This window comes from Cololabis saira, chromosome 24 (assembly GCF_033807715.1).
Source record: "Cololabis saira isolate AMF1-May2022 chromosome 24, fColSai1.1, whole genome shotgun sequence".
In the NCBI taxonomy this organism is placed as follows: domain Eukaryota; kingdom Metazoa; phylum Chordata; class Actinopteri; order Beloniformes; family Belonidae; genus Cololabis; species Cololabis saira.
Window position 1 is genome coordinate 20080060 of NC_084610.1, and position 26856 is coordinate 20106915.

At 42.7% G+C, this 26856-nt stretch overlaps 2 protein-coding genes and 1 long non-coding RNA gene across 3 annotated transcripts in view; all 3 read left to right on the forward strand.

Annotated features, from left to right (window-relative positions):
* Positions 1-546: 546 nt before the first annotated feature.
* Positions 547-18028, forward strand: LOC133425196 (sterol 26-hydroxylase, mitochondrial). Its single transcript, XM_061715907.1, is given in 9 exon segments — positions 547-619; positions 1741-1939; positions 4801-5182; positions 5184-5199; positions 5268-5431; positions 10730-10896; positions 15073-15154; positions 16110-16346; positions 16617-18028. Coding segments are annotated over 9 exon segments (1437 nt in total). The 3' UTR covers positions 16734-18028.
* Positions 18029-19472: 1444 nt separating this feature from the next.
* On the forward strand, positions 19473-20841 carry LOC133425205 (uncharacterized). Its single transcript, XR_009770939.1, has 2 exons — positions 19473-19852; positions 20554-20841. It is a non-coding gene; the product is annotated as an uncharacterized LOC133425205 (long non-coding RNA).
* A 2961-nt stretch (positions 20842-23802) lies between these two features.
* tmem198b (transmembrane protein 198b) overlaps positions 23803-26856 on the forward strand; it is a 47820-nt gene continuing 44766 nt past the window's right edge. Inside the window, exon 1 of the mRNA XM_061716272.1 lies at positions 23803-23936. The gene's annotated coding sequence lies outside the window, so the exon portion shown is untranslated. The remainder of the gene's footprint in view (positions 23937-26856) is intronic.

The following is a 26856-nucleotide window of genomic DNA, read 5'->3' on the forward strand; positions in this document are numbered from 1 at the left end:
ATGGTTCCATTCACCACCGTGGCTAATTGGGTCACAACACATTTAAATACGTTTATTTTATGTACATAGTTCTAACTTTCTCGATTGTCTTAGACAGACCCTCAACATTTTCTGCTTTGGCCCCATTAGAACGGGCAATAGAAAGTTCCAAGGTCAAGATGTCATACAGAATACAAAATAAGTTTAAAAAAATGCTGTATTATATTTTATAGTTGGCATGTTTTAAACCCTATGTTTTAAACACTATCAAACCCTGAACACTTATTATTATTGCAGTACTCACAACGTCCTGCAGGGGGGAGAAGTAGAATACAGCTTTTGTGCCTCAACTCTCGCCTCAGCTCGGTACTTTATTCTCACACAACACACTGTCGACTGGTACCATGCGCTCCCGGGCGGCGGCTGCTTGGCCTCCGCGTCTCCTCCGGCTCTTCGCCCCGGCCCGGGTTGGGGACCCCCGGGCCGGGTCCCGGGCCGCTGCGTGGCCCCGCAGGAGCCTGAGCGTCCAGGCGGCCAGCGAGCCGGCAGACAAGCTGAAGAGCATCGATGAGCTGCCGGGACCCAGCTGGCCCACCACTCTGTTCTGGTTGTTTGTCAAAGGATACGCGGACAAGACGCACTTACTGCAGGTACCGGAGATCCACCGACACCCACCGGTTCCGCCGGCTGGAAATGCGTGAGGACAAAAAAAATGTTGTTTCTTTTGATCTCGGCTGCTTCTTTAAATGGAAACGAGAACTTCATTTTTTAAGTCTGTTGATCTGACGCAGAAATAACCCTCCTCACTTTATTATCCCGTTGGGATTATTATTCATCCACATACGCATTTACAGAGGTACAGGACTGTCTCAGAAAATTAGAATATTGTGATAAAGTTCTTAAATAAAATTTTCTGTAATGCAATTAAAAGTCATACATTCTGGATTCATTACAAATCAACTGAAATATTGCAAGCCTTTTATTATTTTAATATTGCTGATTATGTCTTACAGATTAAGATTCCCAGAATATTCAAATTTTTTGAGATAGGATATTTGAGTTTTCTTAAGCTGTAAGCCATGATCAGCAATATTAAAATAATAAAAGGCTTGCAATATTTCAGTTGATTTGTAATTAATACAGAATGTATGACATTTTTGCATTACAGGAAATAAAGGACTTTGTCACAATATTCTAATTTGTCACAATATTCTAATTTTCTGAGACAGTCCTGTAGTTTTGAAAGTCTGAGAGCATCCTCTCGCACACACACACTGACTACAGAAAAAAAAAGCTTATTGAAGTCACAGCCTGTATATTTGCAAAGTAAAGGGGCACTTAATAAAGTCAGCTAGTGCTGATTCCGCAAGGACGACCACATCTCTCTACTTTTTCAGAAGTAATTACAACTAATACAGTAACAGCACCTGTAGCCTCTTATGTAATCTTTACATAATGGAAGTTCTGGATACCAAAGTGCATGTTTTGCAGCCCCTGTCTCAGGTAGAGCTGTCGATTTCATATATTCAGTAGAACTTCTTCAACCTTGTCCATTCCTCTGTGGACAGCTCAGGTCCACAACCATATCAGTCTGGATCTGAAAGTCCCACAGGACAGTGAACCTGGTCTCTGTTGTAGCCTGGACACAGAATTTTTAGATGCGTCTCATCCATCAGTGAAAGTAGTTCTGGTTTTCAGGACACCCCCTAATTTAACTCAGCTCCCTTTTACGTGTCACTGATCTTCATCCCATTGACATCCCTTTCCAGTGCTTTCAGAAGCGTCTGTACGGACCCATCTGGCGCTCCAGGTTCGGACCGTTCGACATCGTCAACGTGGCGTCTCCGGAGCTCATAGCTCAGGTGATCCAGCAGGAGGGCCGCTACCCGGTCCGAGTGGAGCTGCCTCACTGGAAGGAGTACCGGGACCTGCGGGGGCAGGCGTACGGCCTGCATGTGGAGTGAGTGGAGACCACACTGACTACGTTCACGCTGCAGTTCCCAAGTGACCCAAATCTGATTTTTCTTTGCTCATATGTGACTCAGATCTGATTTGTTTATGACAGTGTGAACAGCACAAGTCACATGGAATCTGATCTTTTCAAATCAGATTCAGGTCGCTTCCATATGTGGTTCTAAATCGGATACAGGTCTGATGTTTTGCAATGCGACCTCAGTGTGAACAGCCAGGTCGGAATGAATGCGACTTTGATGTCACTTGAGAGCGACCGTTGTCATAATAGTCACATAAGAGTCACTCGGAAGCGATCGGAAAAATGGCTCCAGAAAAAGCCATTATTAAAGGAGCCGTCTGTAAGAAATGTCCAAAACTGGTACTGCAGTCACTTTCCAAATATTGTTGAGCGGCGTGTACCCTCCCCCTCCTCCCCCCGACCAGAGGTCGGTAACCAGAGCTGCGATAATTAGAGCCGAGCTGGCAACCCGGATGCCGAAACATTACTGACTTGGTGATTGGGAGATAGGTGGAGGGTGGAGCTTCAGAAACAATACTGACTTGGTGATTGGGAGATAGGTGGAGGGTGGAGCTTCAGAAACAATACTGACTTGGTGATTGGGAGATAGGTGGAGGGTGGAGCTTCAGAAACAATACTGACTTGGTGATTGGGAGATAGGTGGAGGGTGGAGCTTCAGAAACAATACTGACTTGGTGATTGGGAGATAGGTGGAGGGTGGAGCTTCAGAAACAATACTGACTTGGTGATTGGGAGATAGGTGGAGGGTGGAGCTTCAGAAACAATACTGACTTGGTGATTGGGAGATAGGTGGAGGGTGGAGCTTCAGAAACAATACTGACTTGGTGATTGGGAGATAGGTGGAGGGTGGAGCTTCAGAAACATTACTGACTTGGTGATTGGGAGATAGGTGGAGGGTGGAGCTTCAGACCAAAACAAAAAATGACAACATAAACATCAGTTGAGGGCTGCAACTCCTCTTTTTAAACTGGAATATCCTGGCTTGAGTGCTGTTGTCAGTGACATAAGTATTTGAAATTAACATGATTTTTAAATGTCTGTTGACATATCAGGGTCATTTTATGATTCGTTTTATTATTGCTCTTACATACAGCTCCTTTAAAAATGTGGCTTTCTTTCTCCTCCTTCTCCTCATTAACACTTGCTCACAGTTTCGTTGGCTTCCACCACACAACAACTTCAAAATATACCCATGTACGCTCACTTCTGTTGCCTCCATGTTTACCGACGTATGGCTGCGTGTGACGTCTTTGTTAATGTTCCTCTCCGCATGCAGGTCGGTTCAGGGCCGCGATGCGTTCACACTCCAGTCTGATATAGGCAGAGCTGGGTAGTAACGAGTTACATTTACTCCGTTACATTTACTTGAGTAAGTTTTGGGAAATGTTCTACTTTTAGGAGTAGTTTTGAATCACTATACTTTTTACTTTTACTTGAGTAGATTTGTGAAGAAGAAACTGTTACTCTTACTCCGCTACATTAGGTTAGGTTGAGCTTGTTACTTTTCTTTTATCCCTTTTATCCGCGTAGGCGTCAATCTCATGACATCACTGAGATTTTTTTGGGAAAAATGTTTGTTTTTGCATGTTTTGTCACATTTACACAGACTCAAACACACACAGAGTTTCTATGAGTTCATGGGCTTGTTCTAGTTCTGCCTGGTTAAAAAAGAAAAGTACAAAGGCTTGAAATTTTGTGATACTTGTGCTTAATTTATTTTTTTATTGTTATTATTTTATTTATTTTATCATTTATTAAAGTACTTAAATTTACTTTAAGATTATTTTAATTGAAGCTGTTTTTTATTAATCTTAATTAATTTTATTGATTTAATTTGCCTGAAGATGATTATTTTGTACTTTTGTCTGTTTGAATGGTTGTGTTAAAAAAAAAATCTGACGTTACTCAACAGTTACTCAGTACTTGAGTAGTTTTTTCACCAAGTACTTTTTTACTTTTACTCAAGTAATTATTTGGATGACTACTTTTTACTTCTACTTGAGTCATATTATTCTGAAGTAACAGTACTTTTACTTGAGTACAATTTTTGGCTCCTCTACCCAGCTCTGGATATAGGACATATTTTAAAAGATAATGTGAACAGCCACACAAAAAAATCGGATATGGGAATAAATCGGAATTGAGCATTAAGGCCTGCAGTGTGAACGTAGTCACTGTCACGCAACCATGAACCTGCGGCCTGGAAGTTCCCGGTTCCACGGAAGTCGTCAACTTCTCCCGCTAAACTCAAAGTTAAGAATACCGTATTGGCCGGAATATAAGACTACCCTGATTATAAGACGACCCCCTCTTTTTCAAGACTCAAGTTTGAAAAAAGACTTTTTGAACACCAAATTCAATTTTCATACAGAAAATAATTACAGTACATCTGAAACAAATGATTATAACAATATATTTGAGAGAAAAAGCTTGTTATTTTGCCTCATTCAAATCATCATCTTGAAGTTTGCATCATAACTTCTCCTCAGGTGCCGGTTAACCTGCCGATCTTCCACCCACTTTTCTCCATCTTCTGTTATCTCTTCTTTTATTTTCTTCTCTTTTCTTTCTTAGTGCTATTTTTTATTTTTCTTCTTCGTGACAGGAGTTCGCTTTGGCCTGGGGAGTTAAGTTCAGCATTCTCTTTAAAGATAATTGGCGCCATCTAGTGTTGTGAATGGGTATAACGTCTAGACCCCGAATGTAAGACGACCCCCACTTTTTCAGTCTTATTTCAATGCAAAAAACACTGTCTTATATTCGGGCCAATACGGTAGTTTCAGAGAACCTGAAGCTCCTTTAACGACTAAAGTGTCTTCTAATTTCAGCACAGGACCACAGTGGCACCGGATCCGCAGCGTCCTGAACCCAAAGATGCTGAAGCTGCAGGAGGTGTCGGCCTACGCCGCCCCCATCCAGGAGGTGGTTGGAGATTTGCTGCGACGCATCGAGTTCCTGCGCAGTCGCAGTCGGGACGGGGCCACGGTTTCGGACCTGGCAGCCGAGCTCTACAAGTTCGGCTTTGAAGGCATCTCCTCCGTCCTGTTCGAGACCAGGCTGGGCTGCCTGGAGGAGGAGATTCCTCGCGACACTCAGCGCTTCATCGCCGCCGTCAACGACATGATGATGCTCTCGGAAACCGTGATCATCTTCCCCCGCTGGAGCCGCAGCATCCTGCCGTTCTGGAGGCGCTTCGTCCGGGCCTGGGACGGACCTCTACGACGTCGGTAGGTCGCCGCAGGAGAACCGCTCCAGCAGCTTTGCCTCATCTGATGAACGTGCCTTTTCCTCGCAGCGCGGACGCTCATCGACAGGCGGGTGGCTGAGATCCAAGCTCAGGTGGACGGCGGCGAGGCGGTGGCGGGACGGTACCTGACCTACCTGCTGGCGTCGGACAGGCTGAGCAGAGCGGAGGTCTACATCAGTGTGACGGAGCTGATGCTGGGAGGGGTGGACACGGTGAGAAGGTCATGAGAAGGTCATCCGCACTGATGGTGCTGAGGTGTCATCCGCACAGCGAGGCTTCATCACGCCGTCACACGGATTTAACTTTGTTTTTGGTCTGAGCAGCGTAACTAGCAGCTTTTTTGGTGCCAAATTCTCAAAATGCTTCAACAAAAACATTTATATGACATGCACAACCCCCTTATTAACTCTTTTTGTTATTTTAACTGGTGAAGTAGATAAAAATCTCCGTACGGTCGTCATGGACGTGAGATGTAACTGTGGAGACCAAAGCTGTTTCTTTTCCAGACTGTAAAGCCCAATCCCAGTACACCCCTACTTTCTACCACTAGCCCTACTTTCTACCACTAGCCCTCCCTCACTATCACTACCCCTAAAAAAGAATGGACAGATTTTAGGGCACTTGAAATCTTCCTTGGGGTCTGTCCCAATACTCCCACTACTCCTACTTTCAACACCACCCCTAAAATCAGGAAGCTGAGAGCCAAAAGCTGTTTTAATTTCAGCTGTAGCGCTGTTAATATGCCACTTTATTAAGTTTTAATATTTTTTCAGGCGTAAAAGTAACCGTTAAGATCCCCAACCTGGGCTCAGTTTATCCAAATAACGCCTGTTAAGAAATTTGACACAATGTTTCGGCGATGATGAGACCGGGGCGCAGCAGCAGCCGGAGTACAGACGTGATCGCCAGGTCAACCTGCGCTGTCGTCCGGGGGGAGAAACCTGCAGCTCTGTGGAGAATTACCTCTGGCTGAAATAAATAATTTAGGAAGAAAAATGTTGGTTTAATAGATGAAATCTAACAGTTGTAGCTACGCCTGTTAAGAAATTTGCTCCGAAGATTTCTGGATTTCTGCCTGCCGGCTCCGGAGCTGATTTATGGGTCCGCGTTAAATCGACGCAGAGCCTACGGTGTAGGGTACGGCGTACAGCGCGCGTCGCCACGTAACATCGATGCTCTGTGTTGGTGTAACGCGGGACCATAAATCAGCCTTTATTCCGGCGAGGTTGCAACAACGGCGAAAACGAGTGATTATGTACATTCACTGAGTGAATATTATGAAAGTAAAATATATATTTCTCGCTAGAAATGTAATCACAACACATTTTTATGCAGAAACTAACTCAAAATATTGATTTTATTCACTAAAAAACAAGAAATGTCCGCCATCGAAAAGCATTCTGGGAAATTTTTCTGGCCCTAGATCAACTAGTGTGCATTGGAAATCCCTCGATCCGTAGGGACGGATTCATAGCCACTACACTAGTTTTCTTCACCACCACTAGGTGAAAAGAGGAATTGGGACACCACTACCCTCACGGGAACACGCAAAATTTAGGGGTAGGGATGAAAAGTAGGGGTAGTGGGAGTATTGGGACATGTGTTGTTTCTGCTGGAAAATTGGAGGTCAGTGGACAGGTCCACAGGTCTGGATCTGGACCCTGGTGGTCGGTAGAGGAACTGCATTTCACCAGCTGGGATCAAGTCAGTTTATAAAAAGGGATGTAAGTGAGGTGTTTATTTACTAAATTATATTTACATGTTCCTGTTTTAAAAACACGCCCATGACCAGATCAGATCTGTGTGCGTGAGCAGGTACATACGAGCTGAGATCTGATCCTCAGTCCTACATTTAGACACCTGCAAGTGTCTTAGGTTCCATTCTGACATTTGCTGCCTGATATAAATAACATTTAAAAGTCAGGTTTGACGACACGGGGGAAGAACTGAATCATGAACGGTGACTGAACCCGAGGCGTGGACCTGACTTGTTTGTCCTGAATTTCAGCTTCGGTCGGCCCCCTTAGCTGCCTCTCAGGAACGACCGGTGGCAACGACAAACTGCACCCACGGGGTTCGTTTCTGGGATAGGTTTAGACGCCGGATCTCCGTATATCTCGATCCTCACTGCAGGAAAAACAACACATGAACTCAGGCCTCACAGTTCGGAGCTGTGAGAGCAGAGTAGAGCGGTACCATCAACTTTTATTTGTAAGTGATCTGTTTTTTGTGCAGCGATATGTTCTTATCTACAAGATCATTGATGTAGGTAATCAGACTCCTGAAGCTCAGATCTCTGCGTTGTTGTCAGAGGGAACCTTCAGCAGTAAAAACACACTCAGCACGAGCTGGCAGAGAGCCGTCGGGCTGCATTCCCAGGTGAGGTTGAGGCTTGTTTCACCTCAGGCTAGAGGTTTGTGAAATCTGGAGATGAGCGTGCTCGTGGTTGCGACAGGCGTAAAGTCATCCTGATGTCATAATCAGTCAGATTCAGGGCCCGTTTCTCAATGCACAACAAAGAAACGTTTGAGTCTTTAAAACAACATGAGATGCTCTCGGTTTTCCCTTCGGTCTGAAACAGTTTTAGAGAAAATGGACGGGATAAAAAGAACTGAACAAACCATCGGTGATGTCACACTGATCTCCCGGAGAAGTCATTCCAGGTTCAGATTGTCTCATTTCTTCTGATCAAATCTGGCATCCATCCTTAAGGCTCAGTTATGCTTCTGCGTCAAAATGACGCCGTGCCTACGGCGTGTGGTTTGGATCGACGCAGAGGACACGCCGTCACCTGCGCCGTCTCTGACGTGCACCTCCTGAAAATTGTAACTACGCGTCGAGGAGACGCCGTCCACACGCAGACCGAGAGGGCTGTGATTGGTTCGTTTGAAAGCGAAGCATTTCCGGTTTCCGGTTTGAATCAGTAGTGAACTTCCAGGGCTCTTTTCTTCGTTTATGTGTGATTTTTTTTGTTTTTGTTTTTTGCACAATAGTTGTCCTTATCTCTTTGATTTACTGTGACCGGAAAAAGTCGGATAAACCATTCAGAAAAAGATCGCTAACTAGTGGCCGCGGGGGGTACTGCACCGCGACCAAATGGAGAGACGGAGAAGTCAGAAGGGTTCAGCACGGCGTCACGGCTGCGGCGTGTGCACGGCGTTGGTTTGACGCAGAAGCATATTTCACCCTTTACTTCTAATGTCTCCACCAGCACAAGCTGCTGGAACAGAAACCGGGTCGGCTGGAGCTGCAGTCGACACCCACCGGGACCCCCGACTAACCGGTATTCAGTAACTGAGCCAGAACCGGGTCTCTGGAGTTTGGTCAGTAGAGGAACTGCAGGTCTGGATCCAGACCCTAGTGGCCGGTAGAGGAACTGCATCTGGATCTGGAAGTAACAGAATATCACTCTTAAATAAAGACTTAGCAATGTGACTTGTGTTAGTGAATTATTTTGCTTGTAGAATGGTTAAAACGGAGAGCAGGCAGCTCGGTGCTCTTGAGACTAAACATGTTTGAAACTGTGTCAGACAGCTGGACCAGAACTGCTCAGACTCAGTACCGGCCTGACCTGGGTGGACTCATGATGATGTCACGGAGAGACATTTCCATTGCAGTTCTGGTGCAGCATAGATGGTTGCTTCATCGTAGCAGTGGAGGGTTTTTACGTAATTTCCGACACACACACCCACACACCCCAGCTGTCACAGCTAAAAACAGCATCGTGAACCATAGTCTGGTTTTATTTCCAAAGTTCCTTTTTTTTGTTTTTTTCTAGACCGGAAGTGGTTTTTCTAACATCCTCATTCAGTGATGGCCGCCTCACTTTGAGAGACCTGTAACATCTTCACCGTGGTGATCACTCCTGAACAGGAACATCTAGGGCCGGGCCCTCGTTAAAATCATTACACCCCGTACAACCAGTCACGCGTCACTGTTCCAGCCAGGAAACCAGGATTAAAGATCACCTCTGGTCTCAGGTTGAAGGAAATCTTCCTTCGCTCTGTCCTCGTAGCCAGAGAGTCCGATCAGACCGGGTCGCAAGGTTAAATGTTATCTTTCTAAATATTCAAAAAGCATATTAAAAACTAAAAAATATGGACTAAATAAAGAAAAGATCTTATCAATGACGGTTTAATCGCAAAGTTAAATGTCATCTTTTTAAATATGCAAAAAGCATATTAAAAACTAAAAAATATGGACTAAATAAAGAAAAGATCTTATCAATGACGGTTTAATTGCAAGGTTAAATGTCATCTTTTTAAATGTGCAAAAAGCATATTAAAAACAAAAAAATATGGACTAAATAAAGAAAAGCTCTTATAAATGACGGTTTAATTGCAAGGTTAAATGTCATCTTTTTAAATGTGCAAAAAGCATATTAAAAACAAAAAAATATGGACTAAATAAAGAAAAGCTCTTATAAATGACGGTTTAATATAGTGATGCACCGAAATGAAAATTTGTGGCCGAAACCGAAAATAATAATAAACACTTGGCCGAATACCGAATAATACCGAACAATGGTTCTTCGCAGATTTTCAGTTTTTTTGCCAATTTGTCACCATTGCATAAATCAAATAAATGTGCAGTGAAATACCCGCCAGTCACAATTTGTCTTACTGTACTTATTACTGTACTTGTATTTTTTCTCATAATCCTTTTTAATTTTCTCAAGCGGCTTTCCCAAATCCAACTCAGCCTGGATTCTTTCTCGTGTCCTCTGTTTTTTCCCTCACATCCAAGTAGGGCTGGGCGATTTTGGACAAAAATAAAATCCCGATTTTTTTTTTTTTTTTTTTTTTTTTTTTTTTCTCTGAAAACCCGATTTTTGATTTCGATGTCGATTTATTTTTTGGTAAAACTACAAAAGACCATGGAATAAATTGTTTCAAATATTTTATCTTTATTTTTAAAGAAAAATAGCAAACACATTTCCCTATTGGGAATGAAGTGCAATTGAAAGATACTGTAAATCCTCCTTGAGTTTAGTAAAGTGACAACATTTACAATTTTCTTGACCAAACAAAGATGACTAGACGAGCTCTGTCTGTAATGCAGCCAGCTGCAAAAAAGGAAAATCCATTTTCCGATTTTCCTTTTTTTATCATCGTCTTGATTAATAAATCCGATTTAGATTTAAAATCGATTAATCGCACAGCCCTACATCCAAGTAATGATCTGACATGCTGACATGTTTGCTGCATTTAACACTGCACACCCCTCACTCCACGCTGTTCGCCGTTTGATTGCGTCATCTACACAAATGCCGTTGATAATTGTTCGTTTTTTTCCCCACTTATTCCACCGAACACCGAAAGTGTTTTTTTTGCTATTTCCGGCCGAACAATTTCGGTTACCGAACATTCGGTGCATCACTAGTTTAATGTGAGGTATTGGGTTTGTGGTGGAGGACTGGCCAGGCCCCCGAAGGCCACGCTGCCGGTAAACCCGGCCTGACCTGTACATGCACTCACCGCCTCTTCTTCTCCAACCTTCACTCTTTGCAGACCTCCAACACCTTGTCGTGGGCCTTGTACCACTTGGCGAGGGACGGCCGGGCGCAGGAGCGCCTGCACGGAGAGGTGAGCGCGGCGTGTCCCGGCAAACGAGAGCCCACCACAGACGACCTGAGAAGGATGCCCTACCTGAAGGCCGTCATAAAGGAGACGCTACGGTGAGCTGGCGCTGTGCTGCTCCGGCTGGTTCTGACCGGTCAGGGTTTTGGGGGCCGATCACCGATCACCAAAAGCACTATCTGCCGATCCAGATATTTCTGATCACCAATCACAGCCTGACATCCATAAATTCGTCAATATTGTTGTCTCAATTACAACACTGACATTGTATTATTAAGTATCAAAACTAGCAGTGGTGTAAAGTAACGAACTACAAGTACTTCGTTATTTTACTTAAGTAAGATTTTTGAGAATTTGTACTTTTATTGATACTTTCATTTTTCTGTACTTTTACTTTTACTTCGTTACATTTTCAAGGAAATAATCGTACTTTTAATCCGCTACATTTAAAATTGGACACGTTGTTACTCGCTACAAATTAAAGAACAGCACAGCGGGGGCTGATTTATGGTTCCGCGTTACATCGGCGCAGAGCTACAGCGTAGGGTACGCGGCGACGCACACTCTACGCCATAGCCTACGGCGTAAGGTGTGCGTCGATTTAACGCGGAACCATGAGGCGGACGGGAAGGAAGGGGGGCGCGTGAATATACCGAGAAGGAGCCGCAGCTCCCGGGAGAGTTGCGCCGCAGAGGCGGGCCGGACGCCCGGAGGAACCGCCGTCGCGTCGAGTACTGAAGCCTGAATTATGGCTCCGCGTTAAATCGACGCAGAGCCTCGCCGTAGGGTACGTTGGTGTAACGCGGAACCATAAATCAGCCTTGAGCGGCAGCCGACGCGTGTCCATGCGCACCATTCTTTGATTCCACCCCTTCTAAGGTGGTTTTGGCATTTAAAAGTTCAAAAGTCTCATCCTTTATCAGCTGGGGTTGCTTAATGTTGTCACTGCATACTACAGGCTGGGGGTGTAGCTGTCAGCGGGGCCAATGGGGTACAGCAGCAGTGATGAGCAAAGGGAGAAATTAAAATGGGGTAATGGAAACAAACGCTAAAGGGGTCAGAATAATATCACCATTATTTAGAGTTGTAAGCAAATTCTTGGATTCTTCATTTCTTTGCAATCCTTTTGAAAATAATTTTGTACTTTGAATTTTGTACTTTGTACTTTGTACTTTTTACTTTTGTACTTAAGTACATTTTAACCCATGTACTTTTTGTACTTTATTATATTTAAGTTGAGGTACTTTTATACTTTTACTTAAGTCATTTTCTTAATGGGTACTTTTTACTTTTACTTAAGTAATTTTCAAGCAGAAAATTTGTACTTTTACTTAAGTACAATATTTTTGTACTTTTTCCACCTCTGAAAATTAGGACATGAGAAAGTATCACAAATTGACCAGTTTTATTGCAGGCTGAGGCAAAGTGCAATATTTCACACTAAAAACAACTTAGACTCAGCAAGTTGTGTTTCCTGTGGAAAGAGGAATTATATCTTAAAATAAAAAATGTATATGAAAGCTTTGCGAATGCTTTATGCGATAATATACTATAATGTCAAAGTGTAGTGTGAGGGAAACTCTTGTAGTGAAGCTCAACTCTTCACACTAGAACTCCAAATGTCACTCGTGAAGCGACTGACACGACTGTCGTCCTGCATGAGGGTTAGTGAGGGTTAATGAGGGTTAATGAGGGTTAGGGTTGGATGTGACTGTATATAGTCTGGTATAACTCCGGCGGACATTCATCAGTGAAATATTTATGACTCTGCAGCACGTACCGGGATCCAAGCAGCTAACGGCGTGTTTAAACCCGATGTCTTATACAACAGAAATGATGATCAAGACGGAATCCTTTACCTTACGACGTAGTTTGTAACATTCCTCCTCGGGGTATGTCCTTTTGCACAGAGCAGTTGTAAAGTTACCACATTTTTACATAAATGTCACAAAAAAAAAACCCAACAAACAATGTCCTAAATCCCAGTAGAAGGTAAAAGACCCCAAACTGCAAGCTTGTTGTCCTTTTCAAATACATTGTAGGATTAGGACACCTGGGTCTGGGGTGTGGGAATGCAGGCGCTGGCCACGTTTTGGTGTTGTAAACGTCATCGGATCGGCCTGATTTGAACTATTTTGAGAACTGCGATCAAAACCGATAGGGGCATTATCGGCCGATCGATCGGTGCATCTCCACCGCTGGGATCCGTTTGTGAGATGGAGGCACCATCAGTCAGCACCTAACGCGGCTCCTGGGGTTAATCTGACTCGCTGCACGCCAACACCTTTGTTTGTGTTCACTTTATTGTGTGTGACCAGAACTGAAGTGAACTTCTGTTGGGATGATGAGTTGGTCATCATCCCATCATGGACCTGCCGAGCCCGGCAGGACCACGGTCCGGCTGAGCCGCTCCCTCTGGTGACGAGAGAGGTCCCACCTGCAGCACCGCGGTGCACCGGTAGATAATCTGCAGAGTCCAGTCTGACTCCAGCTCTGTTGCATCATGCTCAGATGAGATTTCAACCTTTTACGGCGAGGCGTTTGTTTTAGAGCTCCTTTTATCCGCACCAGTCATCCTTTGGAGATGAATTATAGCAGCGGGGACAAGACGCAGCCGGAAATGCATCTTCAGACGGGCAGATCACCCAGTGAGCATCACATGATTGCTGATCCTCTGGGTAAACGATTGATCTCCTGAACCCAGCTGACGGTGCTGCTAAATGCTCCGGACATGTGACGGAGTGGAACCGCGGCCCAGCTGGACCGCGTGGCCTCCTCTTCTGGTGAAAGACAGACTTTACCGAGCCGTTGACCTGCCCTAACCGTGCAGGACGCCGTGCAGGACGCCGTGCAGGACACCGTGCAGGACGCCGTGCAGGACACCGTGCAGGACGCCGTGCAGGACACCGTGCAGGACGCCGTGCAGGACGCCGTGCAGAACGCCGTGCAGAACGCCGTGCAGAACGCCGTGCAGAACGCCGTGCAGGACGCCGTGCAGAACGCCGTGGCGACGGCTGCCAGAGATGAAACGTTCATCGAACCTGTGGATCCGCACCTCTACTCCAGATCACCATGAACAGCAGCAAAGCTGCCGAGCTTTACATCCGTTCTTTGGTTAGTTGGTTGCCATAGCAACCGTGTGTCACCGGCTTGTCCGGGTTCTCCGACCTTTTTTGGCGACGGCAGCAGAAGGCCGGCTTCGTCTGGGACCCCGAGATCTTCTCAGTCAGTAGCAGCAGCATCAAGGCAGCTGAGGAAGTTGTAAAGTCAACACGTTTCTACATAAACATTTGTTGGGGAAAGGCCAGGTCCTGAATATCGGTTTCAGGGTCTGGTAACCCCTATGTGTGCTGCCGGGACCCACTGAGGGGTATTTAGGGCCCGAGCACTGAAGGTGCGAAGGCCCTGTTGTATCTGTGGGAATTATTATTTTATTTTTTTTCCTCGTTTTTCTTCCGACGAAATGAGGGCCTTTTTGCCCCCCTAAACGTGCCCCAAAAGTCACCAAATTTTGCACGCAACCCAGGCCTGTCGAAAAATGTGATATTTCATGGTTTGCATTAATGGGCGTGGCCTAATGGCTCAACACCGCCCCCCTTCTGATTGGTCAATATGTGACAGTTCCTACTTTCTGCCATAACTTTTGAATGGTTTGATATAGAGCATCGTAGGTGGTTTCATCCGCTAAATGTCCAGGCCTGAAGAATCCACATGCAAGTCATACAAGCGCTTCCACTGCAGCCTGAACGTGCACAAGGGTGGAGGCCCGTTCATCGCTGCTTGCAGCTTTAATTTATATTTAAGTCTTTATAAAAAAGCGCTGCTAAGATCATGAACTCCTCATGAAAACAAAGATGCTCCTTTTCTGCATTTTTCTTCTCTTACCGCATGTTTCCTCATTTCAGAAGAGGTCAGACGTGGTGTCAAAAACAGACAAGACAAGACTGTCTCTTCTGAAATGCAGTATTTAGTTTCACAGCATGAGTCCCCCCCCCACTCCCACAGATGTTGTTATCTTTGTCATCTGGTGGGCCGATAGGCCGCCAAGCGCATCAGACCGTGTTGTCAAAACATGAACAGTATCCATATTGACACGCAGAGCGGCTGGAGATGCCATCAGCAGTCCGCCCCCGCGCTGCGGCTGTACGCTGGCGGTCCAGTCCTGCCCCCCCGGGTCTGTGATGTCACAGTCCTGCACCCAGTCCCGAGTCTCTAATGTCTGGATGCTGCTCATCAGACTGAGGAGGGTTTTGTCTTTGTGTCTCGTCCACCAGCCTGTATCCTGTGGTCCACGGAAACGGGCGATTTATTTCAGAGAATGAGGTGGTCGTGGACAACTACTGGTTCCCCAAGAAGGTAAGTTGTCGCCTCCAGCCACTGCTGCAGCGGTGCAGCGCGAACAAACGTCATCCTGGTTTCTCCTAGACCAGGGGTCGGCAACCCGCGGCTCTAGAGCCGCATGCGGCTCTTTAGCGCCGCCCTAGTGGCTCCTGGAGCTTTTTCAAAAATGTTTGCTTTTTGCTTTTTTTCCTTTTTTTCTGTTTTTTTCCTTTTTTTCTCTTCTTTCTTTTTTTCTTCTTTTCTTCTTTTTTCCTTTTTTCTTTTTTCTTCTTTTTTTATATTAAGACTTTTTTCATGAAATTTTTACTATTTCCTCGACATTTCAACTTTTTTCTCGAAATTTTGACTTTTTTCTCAACATTTCGACTTTTTTCTCGACATTTCGACTTTTTGGCTCTTTCAACATTTTGGGTCCTTTTTTCGTTTTTTTCTGTTTTTTCCTTTTTTATCTTTCTTTTTTTTCTTTTTTTCCTCTTTTTTTCTTCCTTTTTCCTTTTCTAATCTTGACATTTCGACTTTTTTCTCAACATTTAGACTTTTTTCTCGAAATTTTGACTTTTTTCTCAACATTTCTACTTTTTCTTTATATTTCGACTTTTTTCATGAAATTTTTACTATTTCCTCGACATTTTGACTTTTTTCTCGAAATTTTGACTTTTTTCTCAACATTTCAACTTTTTTCTCGACATTTCGACTTTTTTCTCAAGATTGTACTTCAACATTAATCTTGACATTTCGACTTTTTTTCGACATTTCTACTATTTCCTCAACATTTCGACTTTTTTCTCGAAGTGCATAATAAAAAAAAAAAATCTCCCCCCAGTTATAACTAATATAGAAACATGCACCATGTGTTGCCTTCATTCTAAGGCTGATACAAGACTTTTAATTTTTTGCAGACATATGTTTTTTTGTGTTTTTGGTCCAATATGCCTCTTTCAACATTTTGGGTTGCCGACCCCTGTCCTAGACTCAGTTCCATCTGTGCCACTACGCGGCCTGTCACGACGAGGCGGAGTTCAGAAACGCTGAGGCCTTCGTCCCGGAGCGCTGGCTGCGCGTGGAGGCTCCCAGCTGCCGGCGGGGCAGAGCCACGCCGGGCTTCTACCAGCACCACCCCTACAGCTTCATCCCCTTCGGCGTGGGCGTGCGAGCCTGCGTGGGGAAGAGGCTGGCGGAGCTGGAGATGTACTTCGTTCTGTCCCGGGTGAGTGACGACGACGGAGAGCGACGGGGGGGAAGTTAACTGAAACCTCAAAGCCACTTCCTCTGAAGCTGAAGCGGCACAAGCTCAGCCTGTAGAGCCTTTTTCTAGACGTTTCTGTCAAAACATGGACCAGAAAACATGTTTTTAAAAGTAAATGAGTTCTGAGCAACCATGCTGTGATGGGCCGTGAAGCCCTTTGGGGTTGGTGCTCTGCACATCAGAGGAAACAGCGCTGTTATCGATCTTGATCCGACCGTTTTTCCCCCCCAGCTGATGCAGCATTACCAAGTGGAGCCTGAAGCCGGGGCGCCGACCGTGCAGCCCAAAACCCGAACGCTGCTCATCCCGTCGAAGCCCATCGGCCTGCGCTTCCTGCCCAGAGCCTGATGGGGCACTGATCCCCGGCAGCGGCGGGACTTCACAGAACTCTGCCTATTTTATCATTCATATCATCAGGACACCGTCTAATATAAGGCTACATTTTGAAAAACTAAGTTGGAATAAATACATTTTCTTGAAGGGAGTTCTGCAAATTCTTATCTTTTTAAAAAGATTTGGAAAACAGCAACGTTTTACAAAATGTAGCCAGTTAAAGCTACCTCATCGTATGGTTTGGATGTTTCTGCGGCAGGAGCCGCCCCCGAGTCTGTTGGTTCTTGAACTTTCCATCTCTGCAGCAGCGCAGCTGGAAAAACCACACGAGCTCCATTTCTCTGGATGCTTTCTGCTGCGCTGCTGCAGACGCTCAGCCACAGTTGTTTCCGGAGAAGAAGCCAGCTGGGAGTTCTGGGGGGACTGTGTCATCTGTGCAGAGAAGGACACTTTACCAGCTACTTTAGTGGAGTAGCAGGGTCTGTTTCTTGATCTTAAACCCCCTCAAGTCTTAATCTTGTTGAGGTGATATGGACCCGGGCCCTTGTTCACAGAAAAACTGTGTGTGTGCAAGTGTGTGTGCGTATGTGCGTCAGCCTGATGACTCAGTGCACTTTGTAACAAACCCAGAAAGAGTAGCTTTTTTTATCTGACTCAAGTTTTAAGTGACGTAAAAGAACAGCTGGTGATTAGGAGGAACTGAGTTTGAAGGTCAACTGGTTCATAACTCATCCTGGATTACAGTTTATATCCAACACAAACATTCTTCTTAGATAAAACGTGTAATACAAAGTTTCCGTTTTGTTTTTCCTGCGATCAACACGGTTTGAAACAGTTGAAATGGTTTCAAAATGTGGAAGTCCATCAGACTGTTGTGAAAGCTGTAAAAGCTGCTGAAATGCTTTCGCAAAGACATTTTATGTTTTCTATGCATGTTTATGTCCTCACATTTCTAAAGAACTGTAAAAAAAACTAAGTAAAGCTTAACAATGATGTTAATTGTAAAAAAAAACTAATTTTAAAGTTTATTTTCTGAATTATGTACCTGCAGTATTTTTATAGCCATTTCTAACCTGAATGTGCTGCTTGTTTGATGAGCTTTATCTGTAACAAATAAATGTGGAAGTGGCTGCTGGTGGAGATGATGTCAGGTGTTTTATTTTAAAAAGGTCAACATTCATCACAATTTACTTCTGCAGACTAATCCAAGAGGCTGCTGTTTAATGTCCCTGTGTAGTGTGTGAATGGTGCTTTTTGTTTAAACCAGTGGTCTTCAACCCTGGTCCTCAGGACCCCCTGTCCTGCATGTGTTGGATGTTTCCCGGCCTCAGCACACCTGATTCTAATTAACAGTCCTCTTCAGAGCTGGTAGAGTAGCCAAAAATTGTACTCAAGTAAAAGTACTGTTACTTCAGAATAATATGACTCAAGTAGAAGTAAAAAGTAGTCATCCAAATAATTACTTGAGTAAAAGTAAAAAAACTACTCAAGTACTGAGTAACTGTTGAGTAACGTCTGATTTATTTTTTTAACACAACCATTCAAACAGATAAAAGTACAAAATAATCATCTTCAGGCAAATTAAATCAATAAAATAATAAAAATTAATAAAAAATAGCTTGAATTAAAATAATCTTAAAGTAAATTCAAGTACTTTAATAAATGATAAAATAAATAAAATAATAACAGAATAAAAAAATAAATTAAGTACAAGTAGCACAAAATTTCAAGCCTTTGTACTTTTCTTTTTTAACCAGGCAGAACTAGAACAAGCCCATGAACTCATAGAAACTCTGTGTGTGTTTGAGTCTGTGTAAATGTGACAAAACATGCAAAAACAAACGTTTTTCCCAAAGAATCACTCAGTGATGTCATGAGATTGACGCGTACGCAGATAAAAGGAATAAAAGAAAAGTAACGAGCTCAATTTAGCCTAATGTAGTGGAGTAAGAGTGACAGTTTCTTCTTCACAAATCTACTCAAGTAAAAAGTATAGTGATTCAAAACTACTCCTAAAAGTAGAAAATTTGCCAAAACTTACTCAAGTAAATGTAACGGAGTAAATGTAACTCGTTACTACCCACCTCTGGTCCTCATTAGCTCGTTATCAAGGTCTGGACACTTCTGTTGTTGACACAGCTCCTTGTATCACGGTGTGCTGAAGCAGGGTAGCATCTAAACTTTCTAAAACATGCAGGACAGTAGATCTCGAAGGACCAGGTTTCAAGACCACTGTTTTAGATGTTTAACTGCTTCAGCACACCCTGATCCCCATCCATGGATTCGAAACACTGGTGTGCACTTATCTGTGTGTAGGTGATTACAGGGAAACCGTGATCAGAATCACAATTCAGGATTGAGATGAAGCAAACACACAAACTATCCAGTCACTTTGTCTGTGGTGTTGTGTTTAAAGAACGAAATGAGCCGTCAATCTGTCATTTTAAGATGTTTCGCAGAGGAAGCATCAGAGGAATGAAAATACGTGAAGCAAAAACACACACACACTCACTCAGAATAAATGTAGCTCCCCACATGGAAAGAACCTATATGATGCATATATGCAACTATATGTAACCTATATGCTACATATAAGCATCATATATGCGCATATATACCACATATATGCCTGGTATATGCTCCATATAGGCTGCATATATCTCACATATAGGTCAAAATCAGCTGCATATATGTGCATATACAGGGCATATAGGTCTCCTATATAGCTTGTTTATACCCTCATATAGGTCATATATGTTCATTATACAAGCCATATATGTCTCCTATATAGCTTGTTTATACCCTCATATGTCATATATGTTCATTATACAAGCCATATAGGTCTCCTATATAGTTTCTTTATCCATATGTAACCCACATGAAAAGAGTGGTTACTAAACATGTTTATGTGATTTAGAGGTGTAATACCACGCCCCACCACAGAGTGGCGCACTTGCTTTATATGTGTCTCGGGTCACGTTTTTCCCAGTCCCGGTTAAGATGTCGAGCTGAAAGGCCCGTCCGAACGACCTGAAAAGCTGTGAACAAACTAAAGAAACTGTATTTAATCCTGTGTGTGTGAGAAGCTAACGGAGGAGCGTTCCTGTCTGTGGGCCCTCTCATTGTGAACTCCGGTAAGCTGTTCATAACCACTGGCCGCTTTAGGCTCAACCTCGTTAGCTTGTCGATTAGCCTCGTGCTAACGGCACGACGCCCTTGTTTTAGATACTTTTCCTAAAACCAATCGGAGTTAAGACATTTATGTCTAATATTTTAAACTACTGTGGTACAGATTGTATCATGGTAATTGACCTAGAACGTCTTATAAAAGATCGCTAAAAGCGCTAGCGGGATGCTAACGGCTAGTGCCTTTACTTCTGATGAGAAAATGCTGACACTGCAGCTAGTGCAGCTAAGCTGACTCATACTACAGTACATTTCACACAGTTTGTACGCATTTCTGATTATTTAAATCATTTGTAAGAGTATTCACTCATTTCTGTTATTAAAATTATTTAAGAGTATTCACTCACTGTGATAATATTATCACAGGTGCAGTTTATTTCATTTTTGCTGTTGAAATGCATTAAATAAGACAGTGCATTAAATAAGACAGTGATGTTTCAGTTCATCCATATGTTTAAAAAAAAAAGGGAAATATATTAAATCTACGCAACGCTTCCGAAGGAACTCGATTGATACCTCCGAGTTTAAAATCATTTGCCAAGCTGTAAATACGGTCGTTTTGGGCATAATTTTCGTTTAAGAAGCTGTCTGCCTCTTAAAAAGTAGAGTGTAGACTTCTACAGTCTAATTATTTTTGTCTTCTCTGTAGAGGCTACAATGAAGAAGTGGCCGGGAGTGTCCAGCGGCCAACTTGGGGCAGCCATCAACCAAAAGCTGACAGAGCTCCGAAGAGCACACAAAAAATAATAATATTTGGCTATCTTTTTATTTTTCATTGTATTTGATTTTTGTTTCTGTTTATAGCCACTTGAAAGCATGCACTTTTTTGTTTCTGTTTATTTGAAAGCTAATGTTGCACTTTTTTGTTTTTTGTTTATTGCCACTTAAGCTAATGTTGCACTTTAAAATAATTTTTAAATAAAGTGTTTAAGTTCTACATTTGGGTTTTTATTGGATTTTATTAATGTACACCTATTGCCTATTTAACCTATTTTATAGATGATATAGGTATGTAACATATATGTGTATGTAGCATATAGGTACCTATATAAGAACCTATATGCTGCATATATGTTTGTAATATAGGGCCGCATATAAAAAATTGGCCCCTTTCCTATATGTATATGTACATATATCTACCATATATGTACATATATCTACCATATATGTACATATATCTACCATATATGTACATATATGTACATATATGTACATATACATATAGGAAAGGGGCCAATTTTTTATATGCGGCCCTATATTACAAACATATATGCAGCATATAGGTTCTTTCCATGTGGGTCAACACTTCCTCCTGCTGCTGGGACTATGCAACTACACACACACACACACATATATATATATATATATATATATATGCATACACATACATATATACACATATATATACATCATATATTACTGGTTGCTAATGCGGAGCATTAGTTTAGACGTGCATACGAACATATCAGACCTAAAGTTGGATTTGATTCACAGTTGCTTTGCAGGTTTATTTTTATCAACTTTAACTCATAATACTTCATAAAAACAACAAACTGAATTGCTCACATCCAAAACACATGAGCACACACCTGCCACACACTCGGCCCAGTGGAAAACTGGTTGCTTCTCCAATCAGCATCACCTGTGTTTGGTTTCCCAGGTTAAATAACCCAGCTGACCTGGAATCAGCTGATCCACGCAGCAGATGCAGCCCCCTGGTGGCATGGAGCAGAATTACATGAAATAATACAACAATGAATCACACACACAGGACTGACTTTTATTGCCATCTATTTATCTATTCATAAACATTTATCTTTAGAATATTTTTTTTAATATACTGAAATAAAAAAAATACATACATTTCATCAGAACTCACAATTTGGAATACAAAAAGGCAAGAAACCATAAATAAACGTCATAGGCACGGGACCCCCGCCGCCACCAGAGGGCGCTCAAAGTCCGGTCCGGACGGCTCGGCTCCTTTTACGGCTCCTGAGTATTTAGCGACTTCCCTGTTAAGAATTTACAATAATTCAGACATAAGATTTTATTTTATTTTTAAAAACAAGATATAAATAGGCATTTTTTTTCTGCCACATTTTTTCAAATTTTCCAAATTCTTCTTGTAAATCTGTTAAATTCTGAATTGATATGTTTTAATCACCAGGTTTTTTCTCACATTGAGTTTATTAAATCTTTGTTTTTACTTTGTTGTAAATCTGTGAGTTTAGAAAGTAGGACATTTTGGATTCATAAAATTATTTTTTTTTATTTATTTGTATTTGTATTTATTTGTATTTACTATACTGCCCTTGTTTTTAACAACTTGTGCTTTTTATTATTTAACCTCTTTTCTTATCATTTTATTTCATTTATTTGGTATTTAAGCATACTCTTAAATTAAATACTTTCTGAAAATCGCGAATGAGATGTGTACTGTACCTGCGGTACTCTACTGCCCTTAGTTTTCAGCAACTTGTGCTTTTTATTATTTTACCTTCTTTTCTCATAATTTTATTTCATTTTATTTGTTATTTACTTTCTAATTATGTCTTGCCGCTTTTAATGTTGATGTAAAGCACTTTGAATTACCTTGTGTTGAATTGTGCTATATAAATAAACTTGCCTTGCCTTGTAAATTTTGAAATCCTTTACCATGTTTTTTCTTCCTTTGTTGGTTTATAAAGTCTTAATCTCAAGTAAATTTCAACTGACATTCTTTTGAGTCTTCTAAAAATGCACAGTTTTTTAATTCACAACTTTGAAGAAGTGCAATGAGTGACAGGAGGAGTTTTAAAAATACTTCGGACATGAGAGCAGGATGCTGCAGGGTGCATTTATCTTGAAACTCCCACATGAGCTTCGTGGTGGAGGGCCAGAGTCGGACTGTCTCCAGTTTCAGGTCAAGGTCCGGGACCTGAACCAGAGTGCTCCATACATACATATATACACACATACAAAAAAAATATACATACATACATACATACATATATATAACCTATTTTACCAACATGATATTAACCATTAATATATATGCAGAAAAGTTAGAAAGTAAACAAAAAAAAAAAAAAGTATTTCTGAGCCTTTATACTACAACAGTATAATAAAGTCATTGTCACGGCTCAGACAGGACAGAGAACCCACATGCACAACACCAGGCAGAATCAGAGTCCAAGAGGCTTTATTCGGGTCCAAGGCAGGCAGGGGTCAAAACCGGGCAGACAGGCAAACAAGTCCAAGGGGGCAGGCAAAAATCCAAAACCGGGAGTCATACCGGGAGTCATGCAGGGTTACAGGCAGGCAGGCAGGCAGGCAGGCAGGCAGGCAGGCAGGCAGGCAGGCAGGCACAGGACAGAAATCAGGAAGGCTGGAAAGCGGAGCAAAAGCACACGACAATCTGGCAACAGGTATGAGGGAATGGGCCGGTTTATGAAGGGGAAACTGATGAGGGAAACCAGGTGTGGAGCTGGGCCAGGGAAGCACAGGTGAAGGGAATGAGGCTGATGAGGGTGGCAGGATCCAGATGACAGGAGAGTCAGTAACACAGCAAAAAAACCATGAACTGTGATCATGACAGTCATGTAATGATGGCTTTTAGTTTTGGTTCCACCCCCAGAATTTAAGTGGCCCAATCCCCCCCCACCCCCCTATGAAACATTTTTGGAGGCGCCCCTGGGTCCATGTCCAGGTCCAGCCTCAGGTCCAGGTCCAGGTCCTGCACCTCTCCGTCTCTCCAGCAGGGGTCTCCCCGGAGCTCCTGGCTGCTCCTGCGGAGCTGCAGCCTCTCCGGTCTGGACTCGCCTGGTTCTGCAGCTCCGTCTCCTGCATCCATGTAACCCGGGTTATACACCAGCCCTCCCGCGACCGGCCGACCTCCTCACGGACCCGCAGGCCGCCGGGGGCGCACAGGGCCCGCACAGGGAGCGCGCAGGGACGCCTCGGGGAGAGTGGCGGACACGGAGCGCGTCCCGGTTCTCTCCGGCCGTCATGTGAACGCGGATGCAGCGCTCGCTCCTGTCGGGGAGGACGGTGAGTCCGGTTCTGTCTCCTATCCTGCTGCCAAGCACCGGCCCCGCGACGGAACCGCGGTTCCGCGGAGATCCGCACCGCGGGGATCCGTGGAGGTCAGCCGGGCCTGGTCCCGAATGACGGATCCATGTAGCACCTTATAATGTCATCATTTCCTGAAAATGTAATAATCCCTGAAAATGTAATAAAATGTGCTACTTAAATCAATCGAAAATCATTAAAATCCAATAATGTAATAACTTCACCAATAATGTAATAAAATATCCTGACTATTGTAATAACATTACCTTACCTGTAATACCATATTACATTATTGGGAATTTATTACATTTTCAGGTGCGTCTTTTTTTTTTTTTTTTTTTTCCAAAACTGATAATGTAATACATGACAAATAATGTAATATATATGTTCATTTTCAGTCCACAGTTCTACATTTTGTGTTTTAAGTATCTGTCTGAATGTCATTTACACTGGATTTGAAGCACCAGAATGACTATTGGTTAAATTGCAGACTTTGAGTGGATGTATTTTATTTAAATAATTTTAAAGCAACGCTAAGGAGTTTTCACACGTTAAAATATCAGTTCCAGCTTTATTAGTAGGAATATTTGACGCTCTTTAGGACGCATGGTGTAGCTATCCTGTCCAATCCAAGTTTTGGATTTAAAAATAAGGGTCCCACCAGCCCTACTGAGGTCCAGTGTCTTACATTTTTAAATTCCCAATAATGTAATAAGGTATTACATTATTGGTAAAAATGTTATTACTTTATCCGTCAGGATATTTTATTACATTATTGGTGAAGTTATTACGTTATTGGGTTTTATTACATTTTCGATCGAGTTAAGTGCAAATTTTATTACATTTTCAGGCGTTATTACATTTTCAGGAAATTAATACATTATAAGGTGCTACAATCCATCCTGGTGGAGTTTGAGATCTCCGAGGTGAACCTGAAGGGGCCAGAAACAAACCCGGGTTCTGGTTCAGAACCTGGTCTCGTTATTACAGCGACCTTAAGCTGGTGCTGATCCGATGGATGCCTGCAGGGGTCAGAAATGTTCAGACTGGATGCATTTTATTTAAATAATTTTAAAGCAACGCTAAGGAGTTTTTCCACGTTAAAATATCAATTCCAGCTTTATTAGTAGAAATATTTGACGCTCTTTAGGACGCATGGTGTAGCTATCCCGGTCATACCTAGTCATCCAAGTTTTGGATTTAAAAATAAGGGTCCCACCAGCCCTACTGAGGTCCAGTATCTTACATTTTAAGACAGAAATATTTTCAACCTCGTCACATCCATCCATCTCTGATTTGTTGTTCCGAGTTTGCTCCCGTCGTCGCCACTAACCTCGCGAGAACTGCCACCCAGGCTGCAGCAGGTGGCAGTTCTTGCGAGATTAGTGACAATTCAGTTTGCTGTTTCAAAATTATTATATTATTAAACGGGAAATTTAGGGGAAAATACTAATACGGAAGGACGGCGGGAAAGACAGTAAAATACGGTAGTTTCCCGGCCAAACAAGGGAGACTTGACAGGGATGATGACCCATTTACCCACTTCTGGATTAACGCTTTCTCATGTTGTTTTGTGACACTAAATTCAGTTTCAGTTACATTCAGAACTGTTTGTCTCCTCCGACAGACGTTTTACACATTTGTCTCGCATCTTAGCGGCTAAATGACTGATTTTAGGGATGAAATAATAATCTGATTTAGCCTACATATTAAGACAATTCTGGCGCTTACAGTTCAAATTTTTAAGGAGTTTGACTTTCAGCCCAAATGTTTGATAAATAACTGTTGTACTTGCAGCTGTTTATTATAAGGTTACAGAACTTTATGATCATTTTGGATGAAAGTTTGTGGAAAAAGCCGCAGCGCTGAACATGTTTAGTCTAGAGCAGAGCAGCGAGCACAGAGAGTAATCGATGAGGACATTGCTGGTTGGCTGACACAAACCGGATCCGCTTGGGTTCGACTCTGACCTGAAACCTGGAGGCTCTTAATGTGTTTCTATTTGAGGCCTGCAGGAGGTCGCGGCTGGAGCCCCCCAGGGGTCGTCGCTGCACCACGGGCTGCTTTTCTGGGTCACTTTTCCTGGTTTGCATCAGAACCGGCGGCGGCGGAGCAGCGAGGTTTGTCCCGGTGCTTCTCCGTGATGCCCTGAGGTAGGAATGGGTGATATTTTACCGTTCACGATAAACCGTCAAAAAAATTCCCCACGGTAAGAATTTGTATCTCACGGTAAAAACGATAAATTCCCGTTGATGACGTTTTTGTGTAAAACTGATTTATGGTTCTGTGTTAAATCCACGCACAACGTACGTGAAGGAAGGAAGGAAGGAAGGAAGGAAGGAAGGAAGGAAGGAAGGAAGGAAGGAAGGAAGGAAGGAAGGAAGGAAGGAAGGAAGGAAGGAAGGAAGGAAGGAAGGAAGGAAGGAAGGAAGGAAGGAAGGAAGGAAGGAAGGAAGGAAAGATATGAGCCTGAAAGAAAGAAAGAAAGAAAGAAAGAAAGAAAGAAATGAGAAAGAAAGAAAGAAAGAAATGAGAAAGAAAGAAAGAAAGAAATGAGCCTGAAAGAAAGAAAGAAATGAGCCTGAAAGAAAGAAAGAAAGAAATGAGAAAGAAAGAAAGAAAGAAATGAGCCTGAAAGAAAGAAAGAAATGAGAAAGAAAGAAAGAAAGAAAGAAAGAAAGAAAGAAAGAAAGAAATGAGCCTGAAAGAAAGAAAGAAAGAAAGAAAGAAAAAAATGAGAAGGAAGGAAGGAAGGAAAGAAAGAAAGAAATGAGCCTGAAAGAAAAAAATGAGAAAGAAAGAAAGAAAGAAAAAATGAGAAAGAAAGAAAGAAAGAAAGAAAAAAATGAGAAGGAAGGAAGGAAGGAAAGAAAGAAATGAGCCTGAAAGAAAAAAATGA